The 21,180-nt window shown below is 50.6% G+C and overlaps 1 protein-coding gene across 12 annotated transcripts; it reads left to right on the forward strand.

Annotated features, from left to right (window-relative positions):
- The first annotated feature begins 87 nt into the window (after nucleotides 1-87).
- ZNF384 (zinc finger protein 384) lies at nucleotides 88-20,579 on the forward strand. Of its 12 annotated transcripts, XM_055394227.2 has the most exons (13): nucleotides 88-275; nucleotides 472-535; nucleotides 1,431-1,490; nucleotides 8,168-8,238; nucleotides 8,484-8,721; nucleotides 8,958-9,005; nucleotides 9,205-9,550; nucleotides 10,398-10,490; nucleotides 14,399-14,623; nucleotides 15,294-15,476; nucleotides 16,906-16,984; nucleotides 17,926-18,084; nucleotides 18,837-20,579. In XM_055394227.2, exons 4-13 carry the CDS (start codon nucleotides 8,173-8,175, stop codon nucleotides 19,206-19,208), a joined length of 1,809 nt encoding a protein of 602 aa, XP_055250202.1. In that variant the 5' UTR covers nucleotides 88-275; nucleotides 472-535; nucleotides 1,431-1,490; nucleotides 8,168-8,172; the 3' UTR covers nucleotides 19,209-20,579. The 12 variants fall into 12 exon arrangements, with proteins under 12 accessions (XP_055250202.1, XP_088693513.1, XP_055250200.1 ...); XM_088837387.1 differs by lacking the exon at nucleotides 10,398-10,490 and having other exon boundaries at nucleotides 91-275; nucleotides 18,837-20,573; XM_055394225.2 differs by lacking the exon at nucleotides 472-535 and having other exon boundaries at nucleotides 150-275.
- Nucleotides 20,580-21,180: the final 601 nt, after the last annotated feature.

Here is a 21,180-nt window from a genome sequence, read left to right on the forward strand (position 1 = left end):
TCGTAACTTCCGCCCGGGGTGTGCTGGAGCCAGGGCCGCGCCGGATGTGCTCTAGCCGCTCCCGGAAGTGACTCGACCTTTGCATTCCCCCCCCTTTCCCCATTGCCGCCCCCCCACATTGCTATTTCCCTCCCTCCCCCCTTTTCGTTTCCGGCGCTCCCGCCTTCTCTCCGCCGCGGCTCAACTCCGAGTCAGTGGGGGGAGGGAGGGAGGGGAGGGAGGGGGCGTGGAGGAATCGGGGTTCTCGGGAGCACGAGCTGCAGCACCACTTCCGGGTGAGTGTTAGGGGAGGGAGGGGGCCACCCACTGCCTCGCGCCCCCGCCCTGCGGGTGTCTCGCGCGCGATCCTTGCGTGTGAGTGTGTGGGTCTGTCTCGCGCCTACAGTGCGTGCCCGCGCGCTCGCCTGACGCCCTCCCCCTCCCCTCGCCCCCTCCGGGTCCTCCCACCGCACCCGGCTCCCTCCTTCCCAGCAAACACCGCCCCTCCCGCGCTCTGGCTCGGCTCTGGCGCCGCCGCAGCCGCCGCCGCCGCCTGGTGAGTCTCGCCGTCGCTGCAGCCGGCGCGCGCCGAGTTCTCAGCTCCTTCCCCCTCCCCTTTTCCTTGGGGGGGCGGGGAAGGGGGGGTCCACGATGGGACTGTACGTGTGTCCGTCCCGGAACCGGAAGTGGTTGTGGAGGAGCGGGCGATGGGGAGGAATGGGGGGGTTTAGGGGGCGGGTGTCTGTCTGGTGGGTGGCAGAGTTCAGCTCCCTGGAGGGGAAGGAGGGGCGTCCCAAAGAAGGGTCTTTGAGTAACGGGTGGTGGGCAACCTCAGGAGAAGGCGTCCAGGGGCTGTCTCAGGGCAGAGAAGGTGTTTAGGGCACAGCCGGGGACTCCTGTAGCTAGACCACTGTGCAGGCTGAGGGAGGTACTTCTTGGCGCAGGGCCTTGGGTAGGCAGGGGCGAAGTCCTCGCAGAGTGGGGGGAGGCCAGAGGAAGTGCCTGGGCCTGAGCTGGCACTGTGCCTGACACAAGGCCTTGTGCATCCCCCAGGTCCTCAGCTTTGCCTTCTGAGTCAATCCTCGGGAGGCAAGGACCCTTCTCTTCTTCCAACTCTTCTGTTCTCTGACCCTTGGTCACCTGGGGGCCCCCCCCCCCGGGAACTTAGAAGAACCAGTGTCTGAGCCCAGGGGTGGAACCCACACAGTGGTGGTAGAGTTCTTCTCAGTTGCTGGGAATTGGGTTTATTTTCCTTGTATCCACATAGGGGGTGGCTCTGCACTCCTGTTACTGTATCCTTGCATCTCTGGATCTGTAGGGTGGGGTGGGGTGGGGGATCTGCCTGCCCTCCAGTCTTGAGTGCTGACAGTCAAAGAATTCCTGAGCTTCTCCACAGTTCCCTGGTGGCTGCATCCTCACTGGCCCCTGTAACCCCGACAATTTGTTTACAGAAAGTTCAGGAGCCCTGGAAAGGACAAGGAATAAGACGACAGGAGGAAGAGAGAGAGAGGGTAAGACAATTTGGGGTTAATGGCTTTTCTGGTTTGGGGGAAGGGGGTCATCATCAAACGGGCCTTTTTTGGACAATGTGACAGAATTTTTCAAGTAGTAGCAATTGTAATCCTGGGGTTTGCTGTGGGAGAAAAATCAGCCTCTTCCTGTTATCTCTTGAGGATACCCAGGAAGTTCTGTGCAGAAAGTTGCCGCTGTAACCCCCATCACCTTCCATTCCCACCAGTCCTCATCACGAATGAGATGGGAAATGCTCAAGTGAAATCACTAAGCAGTTGCCCTAAGTGTTGCAGTCTTTCTAAAGGAGAGATTTATTCTGCTTTCGGGACACATGGGCCCTAGTTGCCAGTGTAGCCTTTGTGGCATAGCTTATGGAATTGCCTTCATGTGTTTGGAACAAGCAGAACTGAGTTTGGAGTGGAGTTTGTGTCCTTAACATTGCATCAGTATTTGGAGTGGATCTGGTGAGTGATTCGAGTCTGTGACAAGGGGTTATTTGAATATGATATATAGCAGGGTGAAGTTTTGGGGGGAAAAGAACTGATTCGTGGGTAGTTTGAAGTAAAAATGGATAAAACTGTGTGGAATGGATTCCAGAAGTAGGTCTGAAAGAATTCAGAATAGGAGGCTTGATGGGGATTGGGTTTCAGGTGGTCTGAAAATGACAATATATCAACCCTCAAGAGCTTATAATTCTAGAGGTGTCTTCTGAGAACAGTTCCAGGTTGATTTATAAAATGTATTCCCCTGTACGTTTCTGAGCCAGATTGATGATTAAATATTAGGTGCATATTCTCTCATCTCCAGCCTTTTTTTTTTTCTTTCCTGCCTCATGTTGTCCAGGCCTGTCAGTTACTAGTGGAATAGGCAAGACAAGGAGAACCACTATGGTGTCCTTCCTGCAGGTTGTAGGTGCAGTGGTCCAGTGGTGCCCAGGGTAGAAGGTTGCCAGCTTTGAGGTTCTGTCGGTCTTTCTGGGCCTGGTGTGCTGGTCTTTCCCAATCGAGTTGGGATAAACCTGTTCCGAATTATTTTGTAGTTGGAAGAGTTCATGGTAGGAGAGCCCCAAATCCTGTTGGGATGGTCCTTCTCGAAGGCCCTTAGGACTTGAGAAAAAGATTTGTTTCCTAACTGATGAAAAAAGGTCCTGGTGCTTCTTCACTTCAAGTTCTTAAGTAATATTGCACCCTTTCTGCACTTGTGCATCTTGGAAGTTAGTGGAGTGTCTGAGATCCACGTGTCAAGTTCTTTCTGTAGTTAAGTTAGAGTTAGTTATTCTTTGCATCTCTCATTAGTGCTTCTAGTTGGTCATTAGTAAGCTGGAGGCTGTAGTTCTGAGATTTTGGGATAGTTCCTTTGTAATTATGGAACTTTTATGTAACTTCTACTAATTGTCACTACTAGTTCTCGTTACGTGGAAGTATTTCTCAACTCTCTTCTTTTTAGGAATACTTAGAGCATTTTATTCTTTTTAGTGTTGTCTCCATCTCATCGCCATATGTCTTATGAATTTGTTTTAAGGGGGTTATACTCTTCCATCCTCTACCCAAGTAGAAACTTAGTTGAGTAGTAAATTATTCAGACACATCCACTGATGTGTAGGGCCAGATGTAGATTCTGGAAGCCTTGATTCCTCGGTCCATCCTCTCACTACTACATTTGGTTGGTGTATTTCATGATTTCCTAAAGGCTGGTTGGGTGAGAGAATGTTGTTTTCACTTCCTCGGTCTGTCAAGATTTCTTTTGAGATTGGAAGAGGAATATGTAGTTTCCTGAACCTCTTAGAAAAAACGTGCTCTCCAACTTCTCACTGGTGAACAGTGGAGGCATGGTGAAGTAGTAAAGTTTAAAGTAAAGTTGGCAAATTTTCAATCTGCCAACATCTTCTTTCCGCATATTGTGTTTTCCTTCTTTCTTGCACTTTGGGGCTGTGATAGAAGTCTTCCCCTTCCTTCTCAGTCTAGGGTCACCTGTTCTGTTTGCTTTTAATTTATTGGCATAATCATAAAAATTAGCGCTCTATGGGGAGTTGCCTGCTGGTCTAGTGGTTGGGATTCGGCATTGTCAGTACCATGTCCCAGGTTCTGTTCCTGGTCCAGGAACTGAGATCCCACCAGCTTCCTAGCACAGCCAAAATAGAAAACAAAAAATAAGCAAAAGAAACGACAACAAAAAAACCTGGCGCTTTGTATGGAGATGAAGTTTCTCCGTAATATCATTACCTTCTTTGGGTTTTAAGACTGTTGACATGCGCCTGCTTGGATGTCAGGATGGTTTGGTGGAAGTTCTTCCGTGCACTATAGAGAGTTGAAAGGAGAAGGGGTCAAACAACAGTTGGCAGGTATCTGAGTGACCTGGCACCGGCTGTGACACAACCCCAGGGGGCGCCATTGACATGTCTTCTGGCAGCAGTTTTCCCTCTTGGCCTCTGTCTGATCTGAGGTCAGGGATACAGAGATGTAAGTTGGCCTCATCAGGACAGTGTTGACCCTTCTCAGGTGTCACCCTGCTGGCCAGTATTGCTTCTAGTTGGGTGAGCTGGGCTCCCCGTGTACCCCTTTTTGGGCCAATATGTTTATCAGAAGCCCACAGTCAACGTTTGTTGTGCTGTCCTGGGAACAGCCATGGTTCTGATCTGCAGCTTTGTTCTTTCAAGGACGACAGCAGAGTGAGAGGACAGAGTATGAGGTGAGGGCTTGGAGGGGCCTGTATTCCATTTGTCTGGCCTTTTAGCTCAGACTCCGTCATTCTTAAATCCCTTATCTTGGTAGCCAGGTGAATATCTTTCACTGCATTTTCACTGAAAACTTCATTTTGAGGTTTGTTTTTGGCTGAGCCGGGGCTTCTGGGATTTTAGTTCCCCAACCAGAAATTAAACACAGGCCCATGGCAGTAAAGTGCAACATCCTAACCACAGGACTGCCAGGGAATTCCCTGAAAACTTCATTTTTGAAAGCATTTATTGGGAACTACCTGCACAATGTATAGTCCATCCCTGGAAATGGTCTAAATTTTGAGTCGTGAGTCACCTGCAGTATGAGAGAGCACGTGCTAGAGCTGGTCTCACCTAGGACCCTTTCCCAGCTTGCTCTTTGGTCCTGGGTTCAGATTCCTGCTCTGCCGTTTACTGTTTACTTCCAGTTTCCTCATTTGAAAAATGGGTAACATCACATTAGAAATAACTATTTCAATAAAAATTTTTAAGAAAAAAACAACAGGAATTGCGGTATCCTGTTTCATAAAATTGTTGTGGGATTAAATGGTGTGATGGTTGGAAAGTGCTCTGAACAGTTCCTTGAACACAGTTGGCACTTAATCAGTGCTAATGGCAGTGGTGATACCATCCACCAGATCCCTTGGCACCCCTGTGTAAGAACCGACAGGCCACGTTTGACCCAGAAACCGCTTCTCCGGAGCCCCCAGTGGACACTATGAATGAATGTAGTTTGATGGTACAGGGGGACTCGTGCTCAGGAATCCGTTGAAGGAAAACCTTATTTTCAGGCTCTCAGTTCCTCCCTCCTACATTTTCACATCCATAATGAGTTGACTTCCTTGATTCTTTAAGGGGAAATTATAATTAGACCCTCCTTTCCCTGGTGGCTCAGAGGTTAAAGCGCCTGCCTGCAATGCGTGAGACCCGGGTTCTATCCCTGGGTCAGGAAGATCCCCTGGAGAAGGAAATGGCAACCTACTCCAGTATTCTTGCCTGGAGAATCCCATGGAGGAAGGAGCCTGGTAGGCTACAGTCCACGGGGTTGCAAAGAGTCGGACACGACTGAGCTACTTCACTTTTCCTTTATTTAAAAAATTTTTTTAAATGTTATGTATTTATTATTTGTTTGGCTGCATTGCCATAGTTGAGGCACTGGCGATCTTCCTTGCGCCATGTGGAATCTTCTGTTGGATTGCAGACTCTTTAGCTGTGGCGTGTGGGCTCAGTAGTTGTGGTGTGAGCTTAGTTGCTCTGAGACATGTGGTATCTTAGTTCCCTGACCAGGAATCGAACCCACATCCCCTGCGTGCAAGGCAGATTTTTAACCACTGGACCTCCAGGAAAGTCCCAGACAGACCCACCTTTCCTTTACTTGCCAACCTAATTCTCTACTTCATTTCCAGCCTAGTCACCACCCTTGTCTGTTTTACCAGCCTCTCTCTTAGCCAGACAGATGGATGGGGGCTTAGGTTCAAGTTGAAGCCCTGGGCATGACTTTCAAGGTCCGGCTGCTGTCACTGGATTCGCTAAGTATAGAATTGCTTATTAGGAGATGGGTCCTGTGTTATAGAGTCAGGCAGCAAGTTCAAGATGTGGCCCCTGCCTCTCCCCAAAGCTGGGCCAGATTGGATCCCCTGATGCTATGATCTCATTGTTTCTCAACTTCCAATGCTTGCAGAGGGCCCTCCCTTCATAAACCAGCAAGAGTGGGCAAGCGGGTAGCCCCTGGGTGGAGAGTGTCCAGTTTAACTGTGTTTATACCTCAGGGAGCAGGGTTTATCTGCGTGACCCTCAGGGCATTTCAGGTTGAGCCTCTTGTGAAGCTGTGGTTGCTGCAGATTTGGTGCATTCCTGTCCTCTCCTTCCTGGGGCAGGAAGAAATAGGCTGAAATTCAGTTCTGTTTCCACTCACAAATTTTAAGAAAATTGAGAGTGTTGTTCAATAGAAGTAAGCGTGCTGAGACTTCTTAGAGGCTGAGGAACAGGGTTACGTTTAAGTGAGATCCTTGGGCTCCACCCCCCTTGTTGGAGAACTTTCCTGGTTTGCTTAGTCAAACAGCTCTTGGGACCTAGTTTCTGTGCCCAGTCTCCCCTCCAGCTATTGGTATCCCTGATGTCCACCTCCAGTGTGTCCTTGGCGGGACCGTGGCTATAAGTCAGTGCGTCCTGCGAGTCTTTTGCCCCTCCTGGAGCTTGATTGCTCTTGGCCCAGAGCAGGTGTTCATGTTTGTTCCCGCTTTTCCTCACGTCCCTTCCTAGCACTCTCCTCTTTCCCCTTCACCTGCTTCTGCTGGCCTGGATGTCCCCTTGGTCCAGGCTTTTGGGAAGCTACTGTGGACCAGCAGCCTGCAATGAAGCCTTGACAGGAAGAGTGATCAGAGTGTGAAAGCAAGCAGTGGGTCAGCTGCACCCCAATTAAAACAATACATTTAAAAAATGAAAACAGTAACAAAAAAGAAAGTGAGTGGTGGGATCCCTTGTCTGGGTTTCAGACCCATCGGTGACTTGCAGTGTGATTCTAAAGGGTTCCTTTTCTTTTTTCTTATTCCTCACTCCCAGGGTTTTAAGCTCACGTGTCATCTGCACACAGAGAACTTGAGCTCGTAGAGGCACAGTGTTTGAGAATTCCAGAGGGGTCTGGTAATGTGTGTGTGTTCTGGCCCACCAAAGTCCCTGTTCTCAGTCCCTTTAAGTGGTGATCCAGGGTCCTGCTGCTGCTGCTGCGAGAGCTAGCATCTCTTTTAAAACTGCATACTCCAGGGACTTGCCTGGTGGCTCAGTGGCTAAGACTCCACACTCTTGTTGTTGTTCCCCCGGTCAGGGAACTAGATCCTGCATGCCACCACTGAAGATTCCTCATGCTGCAACAAAGGTCCCTCAAACCAGAACTAAGACACAGTGTAGATAAATAAATATGTATTTAAATAACAGACTGGTTACCGCATGTTCTCGCTGCTCATTCCAGGCTGTCTGGTACCCAGCGCAGCACTGAGTTTGTTCTTATACCTTGAGGAGATCTGTGGGGGCGTGGCTCCCAGATATCATATGGAGCCCCAAAATATTGTGATTCTGATTCTCATCAGTTTCACTCTTTAATTTTTTATTGGGCATTTCGTGTTCTAACCAAGAACCTTTTCAAGCTATATGACCTATAGACATGTGGATTGGAACCCTTGGAATTTTTTTTATTTCAAGAAAGATGGATTTGAGGGATGAAGGGAGAGGAACAAGGATAGATGCCCCAGCTCTTTTCAACCCGATCAGTGATCTGCTTTGTGCATACATGGGCCCCTGCCTTCCTCTCTCATGGAAAGACTTCAGTTTCTTTCTTTTTCTTCTTAATTTCTAGTGTACTATTTTATTTATTTTTGTCTGCACTGGGTCTTTGTTGCTACAAGGGCTTTTCTCTAGTTGCGATGAGCGGGGACTACTTTCTAGCTGTGGTGCTTGGGCTTCTCACTGCGGTGGCTTCTCTTGCTGCGGAGCGCAGGCTCTGGGGCGCGCTCAGTAGTCGCGGTTCCCAGGCTCTAGAGCACAGGCTCAGTAGTTGTGGCGCTCAGGCTTAGTTGCCCCATGGCATGTGGGTTTTTCCCCAGACTGGGAATCAAACCCATGTTGCCTGCCTTATTAGGCAGGTTCTTTACCACTGAGCCACCAGGGAAGCCCATGACTTCAGTTTCTCTTCTTGTCAGCAAAAGAAAGCAATACCAGTTCTATTTCTTTGGGCTACGGGAAGCACTGTGTGGGTGAACAAGCTGTCTCCCCAGCATCTGATCCTGGGAGCCTTGGTTGGATGCGGATGTAGTGCCAAGGGCCCTGACTGCGGGGACCCGTGTGCCAGGTCTGAGGGCTCATTTCCAGCCCTGTGGGAAGAGACCAGGAGCTCCTCTGCTCCTCTCCCCACTGCTGAGCCGGTTCAAGTTATTCCTGCCTGTGACGTGGTGTCTCTTCCATCTTCAGGTAGAATGGAAGAATCTCACTTCAATTCTAACCCGTACTTCTGGCCTTCAATCCCCACGGTCTCAGGACAGGTAGGTGGTGGTTGGTTCCCTTGTGTACTTCTGTCAGCTCTGAATAGCGAGTCCTGTGACTGTGGATGCTGAAGCAAGGTAAATCCCATGCTGTCTCCCCAGGATTATATAGTGTTTCCACTGAGCTAATCTCTGGAAGCACAGCTATTAACCACCGTCTTTTGGGCTCCACGGAGCAGGGTGCCAAGGGAGCATGCGGGCTGGACCCACCCTCAAAGGCCGCTCTCCCCTTCCTTTCCTTTCAGATTGAGAACACAATGTTTATCAACAAGATGAAGGATCAACTGCTGCCAGAGAAGGGCTGTGGGCTGGCTCCACCCCACTATCCCACCTTGCTGACAGTGCCTGCCTCGGTGTCCCTGCCCTCGGGCATCAGCATGGACACAGAGTCCAAGCCAGACCAGCTGACCCCACACAGCCAGGCGTCGGTCACCCAGAACATCACGGTGGTCCCCGTGCCGTCAACAGGACTGATGACCGCCGGTGAGCACCTCCACTCTTCTCCAATCTGAGGTGTTGATCTTCCGCGATCAGTACCCCAGGCTGGAGGGCGCCAGGGACATGGGGAGTGGGATACGTGTTTTGATTCCTCAATCAAATCTTTATTAAGTGCCTACTGTGTGCCTAGCAATGCGCTAGGCATTGTGGGGGAAACAAAGAAGTAGAAGATGCGGTCCCTGCCTTTGAGGAGGTGACATTCTTTCCTTCTCTGAATCAAGGAGTCTCCTGTTCTCAGAGGTGGAGAAGAGAAGGGAGTCAATCAAGGGGTAAATCTCACTGTTACCGGGGCGGGGTGGGGACAGGGGTTAGGAGACTTGTTTTTCTACAGGGCTTGGGGTTTCCTGTATTCTCAGGGTGGGGGGACGGTGGTGAGGGGCTACATAGACAATGATCTGGGGAAGATGAAGTAGGACCAGGGTGAGGACCAGACAACATGACACCATCTCCTTTTTCTCACAATCCTAGGTCCCGGCCTGGTTATCACATCCCCCTCAGGCTCCCTCGTGACCACAGCCACGTCAGCTCAGACCTTCCCCATCTCGGCTCCCATGATTGTCTCAGCTCTTCCCCCTGGCTCACAAGCCCTGCAGGTGGTCCCCGACCTCTCTAAGAAGGTAGCCTCGACCCTAACTGAGGAAGGCGGTGGCGGCGGCGGTGGTGGCGGCGGTGGCGGCACCGTGGTGGCCGCTAAGGCCCCCCGGGGCCGAAAGAAGAAGCGGATGCTGGAGTCGGGGCTGCCTGAGATGAATGACCCTTATGTCCTCTCCCCTGAGGACGACGATGACCATCAGAAAGACGGCAAGACCTACAGGTAAGGGTAGAGCCGGGGGCTGGAGGGGGTGCCGTGCTCTCAGCTTCCCCGCCCCGTCGGGCTCGGTGCTCTGGCAGCTTCCACCTCAGATCCATGTGCATGTCGGCGTTCAGTTGAGGGGGAGGAAGACAGGGCTGTTGGCCTTCCTCTGGAGCCTCTTCCCCAGGAGGCAGACCCATTTCGCCCCTTCATTTTTGGGGGTCGTCAGCATTGACTTATTCGGGGGTGACATAATGGAATTTCTGTCTTGTTACAAGGCTTTAGACTAGGTTCAAGACTCTTGTCTCCATCTCCTTTTTGCTTTCTACATTTTCCATTCCTTTTTTTCCAAGAAACTTTTCTGGTTAAGCGGCTAACCTTAACTTGTGTGCCATCCACCAGTTTGTGGGCCCTGTTTGAGTATTGAGCCTGCCTGACCCTGCATGGTTGGGATGATGGGATGATGGGAAGGGTCTGTATTAAAAGGTGGAGCAAATAGGATCCCTCCCCTCCCCCCTGTGGAATATTCGCTTGTTAAATGGCTGTTTGCTCACCTTCTCATTCATGGAAGTTCTTTTCATCTCCTACTTTTAAGTTACCCATTGCCAAAAAGCATTCTAAGCGTATTTGCATGTGATACTATACAAAAATGATTACATTATCTGAACTCCCTACCCTTTGAAAATTGGAAATCTTTTATTCCCCTTGAGAACCGTCAAGGGCCCTAGAGGGTTCGGGGAGTTTAGCCCCAGTGTACAGAGTGGAATAACCATTGTTGAAGCTTTGATGCAGACGGGCAGACGTGCATGGCTGGGAGACTGGGTCTGTCCTTAGCGTACCGAGATGGGCAATGTTGTTCCCATTTTAGGAGCGAAGGGAACTGCGGCACAGGAAATGGACAGAGCCTTGGGCTCATGGATTCAGTTCCCGGCTCCACCACGAACTTGCTGTGTGACCCTGGGCAAGTCCTTTCCCCCTCTCTGGGCCTCAGTTTCCTCATCTGTAAAATGGGGAGAATTCTGTTTATGCCTCCCAGTCGCTGGGAGTATATATCGGATAAGATTTGAAATGTTGGGAACTTTAAAACAGATAAGAAATGGTCATCACGTAGCATTTATTTATTTTTTATGTGTTGTACATTTCTACCATGGAGAGTTCAGAGCATTTAAAAGTCATCTTTGTAAATCAGAATGAAGGGAGTGTTGCTGTGCTCTGCAGAAAGTATACAGCACTGCAGAATTCCAGCTCATAACTTGAAAGTTCACTGCAGCTTTATTATTGCAGGTGTACCCTACTTTATACAGTAAAAGTGTTCCTGAAAAATGTTTACATCATGTCATATCATAAAGGTACTTGACAAGCTTGATTCATTTAAAGGCACCGTTTTATATATTTCATAAAATGAAAATCCCTCTTAAATTTATTTTGTACAAATCTGGGTTTTTATGTATTTACTTAAAGTGAGGTCACTGTGACACAGAGCCACAGCTCAATGAATTCATACCTTGTAGAAGTGATGGGAGGGCTCCCTGACACTGAGGGGCCCTTCACAGGGATCGGGGTCCTCTGATTCTGCTCTGGTTTCTCACGTGCTTTCTGGACCCACATGAGAGCCATTTCTGGAATTCTCACACTGCATGTGCAAAGAAATGTGAGCTTACAATTGGAGGGCAGCCGTGACAGGACTTCCCACACCCTCAGTGTTTTTGGAATTCTTGACCAGCCCCACCTCCAGGTGGCTAAAGGGAACTCTGAATTTAAGGGGGACTAAATCCTTAGGTTGGGAATATCCCCTGGAGAAGGGAATGACAACTCACTCCAGTATTCTTGCCTGGGAAATTCCATGGACAGAGTAGGCTGGCGGCCTCTAGTCCGTGGAGTCACAAAGAGTCAGACACGACTGAGAAACTGAACCGACACCACAGCTATGTTACAGGAAAATGTAATTCCTTCAGAAACTCAGAACTCCAAGGTGCCAGAGGAATCTTTTTAATCATGAAGAATCCCGATTGCAATCCATGTGTGGGTCAACCACGACCACTCCTGTGGTCCGTAGCATTTGACTGGGCATTGAGGGAATTGGGTTCTTTTTCTCCGGGCAAGTCAACTTATTTTTCACTCTCTATTCCCATCTGTAAAATGGGAAGATTCATCCTGGCCCCCATCTCTTGTGGAAATGTTCTGAGGAAAATCTGAGTATCCAAATGTTTTTGATCATCTTAGGGGAGAAAAGAGTCGTTAATTCAAAGCTGTTCTTGTAACCAAGGCCATGGCCTTGCCTGCCTCCACAGGGGCACCCTTGTGGCATCAGGTATGTACAGTGGCCTCTGGAGCTGTGTGCCCAGTGACATGAACACTGGCCTTCCTATCCTGCCCACTGCCATATCTCTGCTAGTTGGGTTTCTCCCTCCCCCGCCCCAACCCCTCACACACACACCTGGCATTAGATTTGTACTTATTTGGCTTCAGCGGATTTTGGAGATGGAAGTATATTAATGGTCACCTAAGCCTCCCTGTAGTTTTAGTGTTTAAATGTTTCTGGAAGATACTGCAGTGGTCTGGCTCTCCCTCGATCCTTCTAGAGTGAGGAGTCTTAGGTCAGGTGAGAATGAATCATGGGTTGTCCTCTGGCAAATGGCTTCACCTTTCTGAGCATTTGTAGCGTTCATTCCTGTCTGTAAAATAGGACAGTGCTTGCCAGATTATTTTGAGGAGTGGAAACTGTGTGTTTAAAGGGCCTAATCAGGGACCTTCCCTGGTGGTCCAGTCGTTAAGACTCTGTTCCCAATGCAGGGGGCCCAGGTTCGAGCCTGTTTAGAGAACTAGATCCCACATGCCTCAACTAAGACCCAGTGCAGCCAAATAAATCAATGAATAGTATGTGTTTGTTTTGTTTTTTTTAAGGGCCTAATTCAGGCACAACAGCAAATAGCATCTATTAACTCCTGTTAGTATTGAGTTATTATCACAATCATCTGTATGATACTTACCTCTCTGGAGATGGCACATTTTGTTGCCAGTCCATTTTCGATGAATTTAAGTTTGGCGGATCTTCTATAGTTGAAAACTTTGATGAAGAGGCTTGTTTCTCTTTTTTATAATTAATTCCAGATGAAGGGTACAGTTGTGTGTTAAGCATTCCCATGCAAAGTAACGAGGTTTCATTGGAGTTAACATGAGTGGGTGTGTCTTTCCACCTGTCTGAGAAATCTTAGGGGTGGAAGGAAATTATCTTGTAACTTCAGTGCAGTTTCTCCTCCAAGTGACAACGTATCTAGTTTTTAACGTCGGTCTTAGTGAAATATAGGGTAGCATGAGCTCGTCCAGCGCTGGTGCTGCTAACGTTAATACAATTCTATTACCGGAGAACACTTGGCTTACTGTTGACCATTTTGGGTCTTTGAGGGGCAGATATTTCTCTCTCCATTTTACAGACCAGAAAATCGAGGTCTAGATTGATAAGCAGGCCTGTAACTGAACCCTGCATAGAGCCCAGGTGTCCAGACTTCCGTTTGACTATAAACAGCAACCTCCCCATACACACACACCACACAATGGGTAGATATCCCAGACAACAGCAAGGGGTTGGTCAGCTTGTGATTGGATTTCCTTCAGAGTTTTCACGCAACTCAAGAATAGGAATAGCCTTATGGATGAGCATTTTAGTGGAAGCATTAATACAGAAACTGTATCCCCAGCTCACTAGAATCTCATCTTCTCTGAGGAGATCACGAGTTCTTTTTAGTCCCCATCTTAATTAGTCTCTGAAAATTTTCCTGGGATCAGAAAAAAAGCAGAATCCCCCTTCACCATCCCCGAGCTCCTCTTCAAGAAGGAGGACCCAGAGCAGAGGGTCCAGATTACCCTGTTCCCAGGCTGAAGCCCTTGCTGGCGGCCCACGTTGTGTGCGTCTGAGTTGTTCAGGCATGATAGGGTTCCAACTCATGTAAAGATTACATAGTTTTTTCCCAGTGAAGTCTAAACAGCACTGACTTACCTTGCCCACATGCCTCCTTATTTGATATTGTTGGGCAGTGTCAGTAGGAGAAGGATTGCCAGCTCAGGTGATGAGTGCAAGTTCACTCAGATGCTGCTGATGTCAACTTGAGGTGCTGGCGTTGGCTCCAAGCACAGGTTCAGCGGGAAGCTCAGTGTTTTGCCAGTCGTCTTCTCCTGAACATTTGAGGAGTACAACCCACTCCAGCAATTTCCTGGGTTCATTGCAGAAATAGTTCTCACTTGGGGGTGGGGTAGTGGGTGGAGCATTGGATACAGGGTGGAGGCCAGAGCAGGGTTGGGGAAGGCCCCCTCCAAGTAATCCTCCTATTTCTCCACCCTGTCCCTCTTGGAAGGAATCTAGATTCACTGTCAAACAGGAAGTAGGAGAAAATCTGAGGAGACAGGAGAAAAGTCCTTCTGGGGAACCTGGTCAGTTTGTCCTCGCTGTCCTCTCAGGAGCTGGAGAGTTACCCGAGGAATGTCCTTTCACCATAGGACCCTGGAGGAAGGGGTGCTTAAAAGTCTAAAATCAAGTTACAGGCAGAAGGAAGATGGGCGTGAGGTGAATCCACGTCAGCCCAGGGCCAGTCATAAGGTTTTCCTGTCTCACCTGGTTGAATTCTTGTTTATGTACACACTGGGGAGTCCAGGCAGTAAGCAAACACTTGAATTAAATACTCACATTGTGCCGGGCTGTGTCGGAAGCGTAGGCTGTCAGGATAGATAAAATAGAGCCCCTCCTCTGGAGGGCCCGCGGTGTGGCTGGCACAGGAGAAATCAGAGGGGTTGGCATCCCTGGCAGCGGAGGGGCGGGCTCAGCCATGCCCGCTTGGTGAACGGAGTCCTAACTGCCGCCCTCCCTTGGCCCAGGTGCCGGATGTGCTCCCTGACCTTCTACTCGAAGTCGGAGATGCAGATCCACTCCAAGTCCCACACCGAGACCAAGCCCCACAAGTGCCCACACTGCTCCAAGACCTTCGCCAACAGCTCCTACCTGGCCCAGCACATCCGTATCCACTCAGGGGCCAAGCCCTACAGTTGTAACTTCTGTGAGAAATCCTTCCGCCAGCTCTCTCATCTCCAGCAGCACACCCGGTAAGGCTGCTCTCGGTACCCACCTCCCCCGAGCGTGGACCCTGAGGCCGTGTGGCCAGCGCCGCCTCCTCTCTACACGTGTTCTGCTGTGTCCCTTTCCACCTTGGCCCTGGGAGCCTCGGCTCTCCCATTGCTGTCTGTGAAAACTAATGACATGTCCCTGCAGCTCGGGCGGGGTGGGGCCTGGAGACTTGTGCTCTCTGGCCCCAGAGACTGGACCCATCTGTGCGGTTTCTCTCTGTCTGTGTTTGGAAATCTTCTGCAGAGCAGGCCCTGCTCTTACTATATACTTCAGGTCAGAGCGAAGGTGTGCGTTCAGCCTCAGGTCCATGGGCAGCAGGCGGTGGTGGTCTTAGTTCAGATTACTGTGTGGAAGCAGGGTTTCCGTGGTGAGTGTGTGACCTTGGCCCGAAGCGGAGGGCTGACGAGCCGGAATTCTTTAAGGTTACTGGAGCCAGGGGTGCCGCTCTTCGTCATCTCACTGCCATTCTAGCCACCGATTTCAGATCAGCAGCAGCGTAGACGCGGGTGTCCTCTTCACCAGCCTCTCCAGGGGGGAGGGAGGCGGGGTGCTCTCGTCCATCAAGCAGCATCCTTGCACCCAGCGGAGAGCTGAGCCTGCGGTGTCCAGCCGCTCCCTCCTCCCCCTCCCTCCTCTCCTCTCCGGCAGGATCCACTCCAAGGTGCACACGGAGATCATCAAGCCCCACAAGTGCCCGCACTGCTCCAAGACCTTCGCCAACACCTCCTACCTGGCTCAGCACCTCCGTATCCACTCGGGGGCCAAGCCCTACAACTGTTCCTACTGCCAGAAGGCCTTCCGCCAGCTCTCCCACCTCCAGCAGCACACACGGTAAGGGAGAGTGGCGGGCTACTGCCCCCGCCCCGCTGGCATGCCCTCCCCACCCCCGCCCCGGACACACACAACAACCCGCATGCGGGGGGCGGGGGAGAGACCCGGCTGGAGGAGAGAGCTGGCACCGGGGAGGAAGACCACGCAAGACTGGAGACAGCGGTGTGGACACTCAGAGATCTGCCTTTGTGGGTCAGAAGCAGTGCCAAGGAGATGCAATGACTGTGGGCCGTTCCCTGATCTGAGGGAGGAGGAAACCCGCTGGGAGCAGAGCTGACAAGTCCTTCCCTCGTCCTCCTGCCTGGAAACAACCTGGCAAGCGCACATATCTGGCAAGATTTTCTCCTCGAGGACATTTGGTTGGAGAAGACTGTTCCTCTAGCCCTTCGGGCACCAAGTGTGAACGGGAGGTAGAATGAGACTTCAGCCAGCTACCTGCCTGGCGACACTGACGACACCACGCAAGGCTCCCAGGGAGGCCAGCAGTACAGAACAGAACACATCCCAAATGTGCACAACAAAACGAAAGGGCTCCTACCCCATGAGGATGTGCAGTTTGTCCCGTGATCCTCGAGTAGCCTGGAGGAGGTGAGCCTGCGTTTGGAAGACCTGATGACCTTCGATGGGATCTCAAGTTGAGCTGGAGTCCAGGGTCTTGCTGGCCATAGGCCTCCTCTCCTGGCTGTTTCTGGAGGTGGCAATTCCCCTTAAAGTGGTCCCACAGCTGGCTTCTCGAAGAGGAGGAATCAGGCTTTCCTCACAAGGAGACGCATCCTGCGAGGTTTTCAGGATTTTTACACCTGTGGTCTCAAAAAGCACCCAGTCACAGAGATGCTTCTGAAGTCTCTGCCGCGGAGCAGGGGTCTGGAGACCCTCAAGTCCTTAGCTTGCCTCAGCATAGGGCCCTGTAGTGTTTGAAGAGGTCAGATTTGTACTAACCTGGGTATTTCCTGCTGTTTGGGCAGAACTAGGCAGAACCCCAGGAGCTTCCAGTGTCACGTTGCCCTTCACAGTTTGCATAACTCTGTGCTCTTCTTTGACACCAGAATTTTCTCTGGGAGTGGTGCTAAGGTTGACGTGATGATTTCTGGCTGTGTGGTGGGGACCGTGGGAGAAGTGTCCTGTGTTTCTTCTCACTGTTTTATCTTACGTTTCTGAACGTTCGTGAGGGATGATTACTGTGGGAGCTGCCTCGGCTGCCAGGTTGTGGCCTGACTGTCCCTTGACTGCCAGGCCCCCAGCCTTCCCCTCCCTGCAAAGGAGCCCAGCTTGAGCCGTGTGGCATGAGCAGCGAGCAGAAGTTGGGCCCATGGCCTGAGCTGGCGCCTCCTGGAGACCCGCGCCGTGTTCCCCAAGGAGGCCTGTTGAGGCGGTGGTCCCTGAGCGGCCTCGCTGACGTCCTCTCCCTTTCTCCTCTCATCCCATGCAGAATCCACACTGGGGACAGGCCATACAAATGTGCACACCCAGGCTGCGAGAAAGCCTTCACACAGCTCTCCAACCTGCAGGTAATTGCTCCACCCTCGACACAGGGCCTGAAGTCTGAGACTTGGGGGTTGAGGTGCTGTGTCACCAGCCAGTGGTTCTCAAACTTTTCCAGGACCCTTTACACTCTTAACAGTCATCGAGGAACCCAAAGAGCTTTTGTTGATGTGGGTAATAACACCTAATCACAGAGATTATCAAACTGAAAAACTGTTTAGTTATTTGTTTATAAAAGTAACAAACAGGGATTTCCCTGGCGGTCCAGTGGTTAAGACTGCACTGCCAATGCAGAGGGTGTGGGTTTGATCCCTGGTCAGGGAACTAAAATCCCACATGCTGTGTGGCTCAGCTAAAATATTTTTTTTTTTTTAGCAAATAAATTTTAAAAATTAAAAAATAACAAATCCTGTTGCACATCAGGATAAATATCTCTAAATCCTCCCCCCACCGCCCGCCAAAAATAAAATTTAGAAGAATGGCATTGCTTTACTTTTATGCTTCCTTCTGTAACGTCTGGCTCACTGGAAGATGGAGGAACTCTCTTTGTGCTGCATTTATTCTATTCCATATTAGACATCACGTTATCTCTGTGCAGTCAGGAAAGAATGATCATGAAAAGGCAAATGGTGTCTTATTACCACTATTTTGGCAATACTTTTGACCTGGCGGCCTCCTGAGAGGTCTTGGTGTTCTCCAGCAATCCCTGCACCTCTCTTTGAGAACCACTGAATGAATGGCCCCAGCATAGCCGCCGGTCTGACTTTTGGGATCCTAGTGCTTGCTGCCCTAGGCGTGCTGCTTCCCTTAGCTGGTGCCTCCTGAGGTTTCATCTGAAGCGGTTTCTACTCTGGACAGAAGCAGAGGCCAAGAGTCCTGGCACCAAACTCAGGGCCTTCCATAAAGGTTGAGGAGGAAGGAGGGCAGAGTCTGATGCACCCATCCTGATTTCTCCCAATTTTCTCAGTCCCACAGGCGGCAGCACAACAAAGATAAACCCTTCAAGTGCCACAATTGTCACCGGGCGTACACAGACGCGACCTCGTTGGAGGTGCACCTGTCCACGCACACAGTGAAGCATGCCAAGGTGTACACCTGCACCATCTGTAGCCGGGCATACACGTCGGTGAGCGCTCCCCCCACCCCCCTCAAGCCGCTGCGCCCCACCTTTCTGATAGAGTGCTGTGGCCATGCCCCCTCCCTTGCTCCAACTTGCCAGGATCAGGAAAGAGAACCGAAGTGAAAAGACACAGAGCTGAGGAATGTAGAGGATGCCTGGTCCTTTAAGCCTAGATCGTCTGCTCAGCAGCGATTCTTCTTTTTCTTAGACATAAGACAAAAGAAAGCACTTTGAAATTGTGAGAGATGAGATTTCAGTTAGACCTCATTAGACTCCGGGGCTTCCCAGGTGGTTCTAGTGGTAAAGAACCACCAGCCTGCCAGCGCAGGAGATGTAAGACATACGGGTTCTATCCCTGGGTCGGGAAGCTCTCCTTGAGGAGGAAATGACAACCCACTCCACTATTCTTGCCTGGAGAATCCCATGGACAGAGGAGCCTAGTGGGCTACACTCTGTGGGGTTGCAAAGAGACAAGACTGAAGTGACTTAACACACACACACATTAGAGTCCAGAAAAAGGTGTTCAAGTTGTTCCATTAAGAGATCTTGGAGAAAATGACAGCATTCCCTGCGCCAGTTGAATGCCCATGGTGACTCTGTAAAGGTCCCCTTCTCTTGTCCACCCAGTCGTGAGCCCTGAAAGTGGCTTCAGAGGAGAACCTGCGCGGTTCCAGACACCTCTGTATCCATGTTGTTCCATTTAAAGCAAAGGTACAGTCTTTCTTTCCTGCCCTAAACTCCTTTTGCATCTCTCCCAGGAAACGTACCTGATGAAACACATGCGCAAACACAACCCTCCTGATCTCCAGCAGCAGGTGCAGGCGGCGGCGGCAGCAGCAGCAGCAGCCCAGGCCCAGGCCCAAGCCCAAGCCCAGGCCCAAGCCCAAGCCCAGGCCCAGGCCCAGGCCTCTCAGGCTTCGCAGCAGCCACAGCAACAGCAGCCACAGCCACCACACTTCCAGTCCCCTGGGGCAGCCCCCCAGGGTGGGGGTGGCGGGGACAGCAACCCAAACCCTCCACCCCAGTGTTCCTTTGACCTGACCCCCTATAAGACGGCGGAGCATCACAAGGACATCTGCCTCACTGTCACCACCAGCACCATCCAGGTGGAGCACCTGGCCAGCTCGTAGAGACCTGTGCTGCCGGCCACTGGGAAGAGGGGGAGGAAGTGCCGGTCCCTCCTTTCTCCAGCTCCTCCCGGTGGGAAAAGTCCTCTTCTTCTTTGACAGGCCACAGCTCCACCTCCTTGGGCCTCAGGCGCGGCCTTCCTTCCCAGGATACCATCCTTATTCTCAGCTCCTCTTCAGAAGGAACGTCAGCCCTCCCGATGGGCAGAGGAGTACTGAGCTGGTAGCGTAATCCGGCAGCCTCCCTGCCTAAGCATAGCTTTTAAAATTGGGGGTTGGTGCTCAGGGGAGGGGTTTGCTATGACCTCATAGAGACTATTCCAGCGGGGCACTTACTCTCTCCTCACCCTCGTGATCCTCCAAGCTCGGGCTGATAAGAGGACTAGAGGTTGGCCCTCCCGGATGTCAGAGAGGAGGGAGCCCTAAATGCAACCAGCCTCCTGTTCTACTCTTGCCTGCGAAAGAACAGAGGTTCCTCCCGTGCCCCTGTCCCTGGGAGCCATTTTCTTTCCCTCATGACCTCACTTCACTTCTACCTAATATCGGAAGGAGGTCTGGGGGTGGGGGATCAAGGGCTGAGATGTGGTCCCCAAGGGGCCAGAGATCCCCAAAATGGTCAAGGTGGCTTAGAAGTGTGGGTTATGGTTTTCCTTGGAGTCTCTCCCCTTCTCTGCCAGCCGAGGCCCTGTGCTGTCTCCCAATCCCCAGCCTAAGGAGCTGTGGGTTCCTTATGAAACCCCACAAGGGAGTGCTGCAGAGAAGGGAGAGTTCAGGGCAAATGCAAAGACTGGACTTAGCTCCCTAGGTGCCACGGTCAGTTGCCGGACACGGATTTATATATAAATATATATATATAAATATATATATACCCACTCATCACGGCCATCTTTGTTGTAACCATTTCTGTGTTTATAAATGCATTATCTCAGAATTTTCATATTTGATGTTTTGTTTATTTTTGTCCCCTTTTTGTTTTTCTCCACCCTGTCTCCTGGCCAGCAACATTTTTATTTTTTTGTCTTTTTTTTTTTTAAATCATGGCAGATTTCCGAGAAAAGAGAAAATGGAAAAAAAAAAATCAGGAAACAAGTTGTTATAAAGCAATTTAAAATGAAGACAAAAAAAAGAAAAACTTATGTACGAAACCAAGGGGTGTTTTTAGAACCTTGTATAGAAATAAATTCGTGTAAAAGGATCACAGGCAGTGGAGCTACTGATGTGAGTATAAGCATGGGGGAAATAGCTATCTGGAGAGGCATTCAAGGCCAGGACGGAGGACTGACAGTAGTGTGTATGTGGTAAGAGTGAATGCTGTGCGATGGGGCTGCGTGCGTGCGTGCGTGCGCGTGCGTGCGTGCGTGCGTGCGTGCGTGTGTGTGTGTGTGTCCGCGTGTGTGTCTGTGTGTGTGTGTGTGTCTGTGTGTGTGTGTGTGTCTGTGTGTGTGTGTGTGTGTCTGTGTGTGTGTGTGTGTCCCTAGCCGCAGAAGGCCACACAGCCTTGAAATTTCTGAAGTGGAACTTCGGTTTACGAGGGTTCCTACAGACAAATCCTGTGGTGAGGACTAAGTGCCCAAGTATGTGAGAGCAGGGTATCAGTCATGCGTTAACAGGACACCATGAAGCGCCATATCCAAAAAATGGAAGCACAAGTCTCCTGGAGAGACCCATGGATCTGAGGGCTCAGTGCTAACTTCAGCTGTGTCACCTAAAACCAAAGGTCTCCAGTGGCGGACACCATCACCAGGGCTGAAGAACAACAGGATGGTTGTGCTGAGAAGTAGTGCGTGGTTGGGGAACCTTGACTAGCCCTGGCTCTCCTATCAGCCAGTGTTGGCCGTGATGCTGCTTCAGCTATTAAATGAAGGGATTGGGCCAGATCACCTCTTATGATTTCTTTTGAAAATTAAAGATCTTTAAGCACTGAAAAAGCTGTGACAAAGCTCCCACGTCCAACAATGTAGCCATCGTCTCTGGG

The sequence above is a fragment of the Moschus berezovskii genome, chromosome 6, assembly GCF_049115385.1.
Source record: "Moschus berezovskii isolate FMDL1 chromosome 6, NW_MosBer_1.0, whole genome shotgun sequence".
NCBI lineage: Eukaryota > Metazoa > Chordata > Mammalia > Artiodactyla > Moschidae > Moschus > Moschus berezovskii.

Coding starts and splice junctions, on each gene's coding strand:
- ZNF384 (XM_088837388.1), top strand. CDS start 697: ATGGGGGGGTTTAGGGGGCGGGTGTCTGTCTGGTGGGTGGCAGAGTTC. Junction 8,722..8,957: donor AACAGGACTGATGACCGCCG/GTGAGCACCTCC, acceptor CTCTGAATCAAG/GAGTCTCCTGTTCTCAGAGG. Junction 16,985..17,925: donor CACAGCTCTCCAACCTGCAG/GTAATTGCTCCA, acceptor CAATTTTCTCAG/TCCCACAGGCGGCAGCACAA.